This window comes from Mixophyes fleayi, chromosome 7 (genome assembly GCF_038048845.1).
Source record: "Mixophyes fleayi isolate aMixFle1 chromosome 7, aMixFle1.hap1, whole genome shotgun sequence".
NCBI classification, from domain to species: domain Eukaryota; kingdom Metazoa; phylum Chordata; class Amphibia; order Anura; family Limnodynastidae; genus Mixophyes; species Mixophyes fleayi.
The window spans coordinates 43,743,398-43,748,073 of record NC_134408.1 but is presented as its reverse complement, the minus strand read 5'-3'; the positions used below and the strand labels follow the sequence as shown (position 1 = coordinate 43,748,073).

The 4,676-nt window shown below is 34.9% G+C and overlaps 1 protein-coding gene across 1 annotated transcript; it reads left to right on the top strand.

Annotated features, from left to right (window-relative positions):
• The first annotated feature begins 595 nt into the window (after positions 1–595).
• On the top strand, positions 596–1,925 carry LOC142098688 (uncharacterized). The gene is made up of 3 exons (XM_075181508.1): positions 596–804; positions 944–1,137; positions 1,280–1,925. Exons 1-3 carry the CDS (start codon positions 596–598, stop codon positions 1,768–1,770), a joined length of 894 nt encoding a protein of 297 aa, XP_075037609.1. The 3' UTR covers positions 1,771–1,925.
• Positions 1,926–4,676: the final 2,751 nt, after the last annotated feature.

The following is a 4,676-nucleotide window of genomic DNA, read 5'->3' as shown; positions in this document are numbered from 1 at the left end:
TAGAATTTTTGTTTTTTCTCTAAACCAAATTTGTGTTAGAATTTCCTGGGTGCTGAGACACAAGATCATTTATGATATAGTTGTCATTTTACATAGGGATCTGAAACAACGTACCTGTCCCTGAGGAATCAAATAGTAATTTTCAGAATCTTAAATGATTTCACCTAAGTCTCTCTTGAAATGTAGAAGTTAGCAGAGTTTTATCTATTGGTCAGGGGATTGATATATTGCAGTAAAACACTGCCCACAGATAATAAAAGACCTTTCCTTGTAGGAGGTTACAAAACATTTTGTAGTGAGAGAATATCTTAGGAGCTCCCTTCAATTGCTGTCTGATCACATTTCATACTTTTATTTCATAATGGAGAACCTAAAAGCCTCGTAAGTAGACTCTATTTATCTCTCATTGTCTAACTATTCATTGTTTGTTTTTTAGACAAATGTTTCTCCCTCCTCCCAGCCTGTGTAGCTATTAGTTTGTTAATTAGGCTCCCTCTCAATCTACAGGTAACAGGACAGTCCTTGTGGGAGAAGTGACAAATTAGTAAAAACTTCTTAGGAGAATACTCAATCACTACTTTGTTTGATGTGTCAGATGGCTCGGCAGGCCTGTGAGACTTGGACATTAGCTGAGTACTCCGATATTGAGAAGTGTCTCATCTCCAATTATTTGTCACACAGTATTTTGTCTGCAAACAGTCATTACAGGCAGAATACTTTGCATAATATATGTCATGGCTCAATATTGGTGAGAGATATTGGAAAGCGAAGTGACCCAGAGGAGACCAGACCAAGCAGTTCAAGGTGAGTCCCTTCTGTTTCCTGACATCAGTACATTCTCCATGGCTGCACCTTTTATCTCCTGTGTCTAAATCGCGTTTGTTATAATTCACTATTTCTTCCGTCATTTTCACTATACATCTCCGGTTCTGTTTCCAAACAGGGAAGGTCTTCAAGCCTCTGTAGGGACACCGAGGAAAGACGCCTTCCAGAAGCTGCTGGGAGAGTTCCCTGTAACACTCGAGGGACGTGTGCCAAAGTCACGTGACTGCAGACGCATATCACCGTCACATTGGCATTACTGCAGAAAGCAATGGAGAGACCGGCAGCATAAGATCAGAGTAAAGCATGTGATCAGTAAGTATAACTACAGGACATTATCAGATTTGTAGGTGATTAGCTTCAAACAAATGTACATGGTGTTGCACATGTGTGCTTGTCTAACCCATTACAACACGTAATACAAACTAATGTTTAGTTTTTTTTTATTATTCCACAGGAGCCTTTCCTGCAAGGAGACCATCAGTTACCACCTTGACCCAGTACATTCAGGAAAAGAAATGGAAACATAAGGATACTGAGGTCAATCTCCTGGTAGAGGCCTGGAAGCCAAAGTCGATGAAGCACTGGAAAGACTGTAAGGTCCTTGGAGACGATACCCATTTGCAACATTGGAAAGGACTAAAATGTTCCACAGATGCAGAAAGCAGAGTCAGGAGAGTCACAACACGGAGAGTTTTCTTGAAGGGTGAAGTTATCTGTGACTTACATGGGGACAAAATGAGTGGCAGAGAAGGAAGAATAATGAAAACAACTGAAGAGGGCTCTAAGGCCCTTTTTTTTTTTACAAAGACCCTAAAGGCAAATCATGGTGCATCAACACAGCATGTTCATGTCACACAGAGCCTCTGTTACACTTCATGCAGAGAAGTCGCAAGAATTTTAATGTTTTCACATCATACTCTAAGAAATTTGGAGTTCTCCTGGTAGCTGCAAAAGACATTCCTGCTAAGCATGAGCTAAAGTATAGTGTTGAATAATAATAGTGGACATTGGCCAGCTGCCCCATTTGTTCTGATTATTTTGCTCTGTTTGCATATGTTTAACATTTTTATTATCTGTTATTGTTAATAATGTATTAAAAAATAAAGAGATTTTCACCCGAACTGACTTATTCTTTGAGCACATAAACTAAAGTAAAGAATCTTGATATCCCGCAGCTTTTCAGATATTGCAGAGAAACATCACGTTTATTAAAGCTGATATAGTTGTTTAACATACCTGAAAAGATCATATCTGTCCCTGATGAATAATATAATAGGTAAAATAATCATGTACGATTGTAAAAAAAATTCTCTCTAAACCATATTTGTGTTTCAGAATATCCTGGGGTGTTGAGACACAAGATGATTGTTGTCAGTTTACACAGGGAGCTGCACCGTTCTATTCTGTGCTATTCTGTCACCCCCCTTCATGGAGAGTTGTTAGGGTGTCCCCGCATAGGCCTGGACCAGGTATGAGTGTCCAGGTGGGTGAGTTTCTAAAGCACCCTGCCAAGCTGTTGGTAAAGGACTTTGTATAATAAAATAGGGATCTGCACCCTTCCATCACTCTGGCTTTTCACAGATATCTGTGCCAGCATGGCACGATCATGTAATAGGTAAATTTTTGATTTTTATACATAAAATCATATCGAAAGAATTTCTTTGGATGTAAAAGAATTCATATCATTGTATGAATTCATATCTTTGTATGAATTCATATCTTTGTAAGAATTCATATCTTTGTATGAATTCATATATTTGTAAGAATTCATATCTTTGTATGAATTCATATCTTTGTATGTCCTTTACCGACAGCTTGGCATGGTGTTTTAGATATGTTTTTTATACATAAAATCCTATTGCAACAGGATGTAAAAGAATGCATATCATTGTATGAATTCATATCTTTGTATGAATTCATATATTTGTAAGAATTCATATCTTTGTATGAATTCATATCTTTGTATGTCCTTTACCGACAGCTTGGCATGGTGTTTTAGATATGTTTTTTATACATAAAATCCTATTGCAACAGGATGTAAAAGAATTTATATCATTGTATGAATTCATATCTTTGTATGAATTCATATATTTGTAAGAATTCATATCTTTGTATGAATTCATATCTTTGTATGTCCTTTACTGACAGCTTGGCATGGTGTTTTAGATATGTTTTTTATACATAAAATCCTATTGCAACAGGATGTAAAAGAATGCATATCATTGTGTACTATAATGTCAGGGGATGCTAGGTCTTTCCTGTTTGCAAGTATCAGTGGATGTCTTGTTCCCTTCCCCCCCAGATACAATCCATTTAAACCAAGTAATTTCATTACTGCAGAACTCCACCCCAATGTACAATAAAACAATCTTGACATCCCCCTGCTGGTTGGTAAAGATATACACAGAAGTGTATTCAGATCCCAGTGCAATGTCTGTGAGAAGCCGAGAGTTTTTGCACAATTGGTGAATATCTTAGCTTCTCACAGATATCTGTAGATTTGAAATAAAAAAGTTTTTTTTTTTTTTTTCCAAAATATGAAAACCTTTGTATGAATTCATATCTTTGTATGTCCTTTACCGACAGCTTGGCATGGTGTTTTAGATATGTTTTTTTAGACATAAAATCATATCGAACGAATTTCTAAGGATGTAAAAGAATGCATATCATTGTATGAATTCATATCTTTGTATGAATTCATATATTTGTAAGAATTCATATCTTTGTATGTCCTTTACCGACAGCTTGGCATGGTGTTTTAGATATGTTTTTTATACATAAAATCCTATTGCAACAGGATGTAAAAGAATTTATATCATTGTGTACTATAATGTCAGGGGATGCTAGGCCTTTCCTGTTTGCAAGTATCAGTGGATGTCTTGTTCCCTTCCCCCCCAGATACAATCCATTTAAACCAAGTAATTTCATTACTGCAGAACTCCACCCCAATGTACAATAAAACAATCTTGACATCCCCCTGCTGGTTGGTAAAGATATACACAGAAGTGTATTCAGATCCCAGTGCAATGTCTGTGAGAAGCCGAGAGCTTTTGCACAATTGGTGAATATCTTAGCTTCTCACAGATATCTGTAGATTTGAAATAAAAAAGTTTTTTTTTTTTTTTTTTTCCAAAATATGAAAACCTTTGTATGAATTCATATCTTTGTATGTCCTTTACCGACAGCTTGGCATGGTGTTTTAGATATGTTTTTTTAGACATAAAATCATATCGAACGAATTTCTAAGGATGTAAAAGAATGCATATCATTGTATGAATTCATATCTTTGTATGAATTCATATATTTGTAAGAATTCATATCTTTGTATGAATTCATATCTTTGTATGTCCTTTACCGACAGCTTGGCATGGTGTTTTAGATATGTTTTTTATACATAAAATCATATCGAACGAATTTCTAAGGATGTAAAAGAATGCATATCATTGTATGAATTCATATCTTTGTATGAATTCATATATTTGTAAGAATTCATATCTTTGTATGAATTCATATCTTTGTATGTCCTTTACCGACAGCTTGGCATGGTGTTTTAGATATGTTTTTTATACATAAAATCCTATTGCAACAGGATGTAAAAGAATGCATATCATTGTATGAATTCATATCTTTGTATGAATTCATATATTTGTAAGAATTCATATCTTTGTATGAATTCATATCTTTGTATGTCCTTTACCGACAGCTTGGCATGGTGTTTTAGATATGTTTTTTATACATAAAATCCTATTGCAACAGGATGTAAAAGAATTTATATCATTGTATGAATTCATATCTTTGTATGAATTCATATATTTGTAAGAATTCATATCTTTGTATGAATTCATATCTTT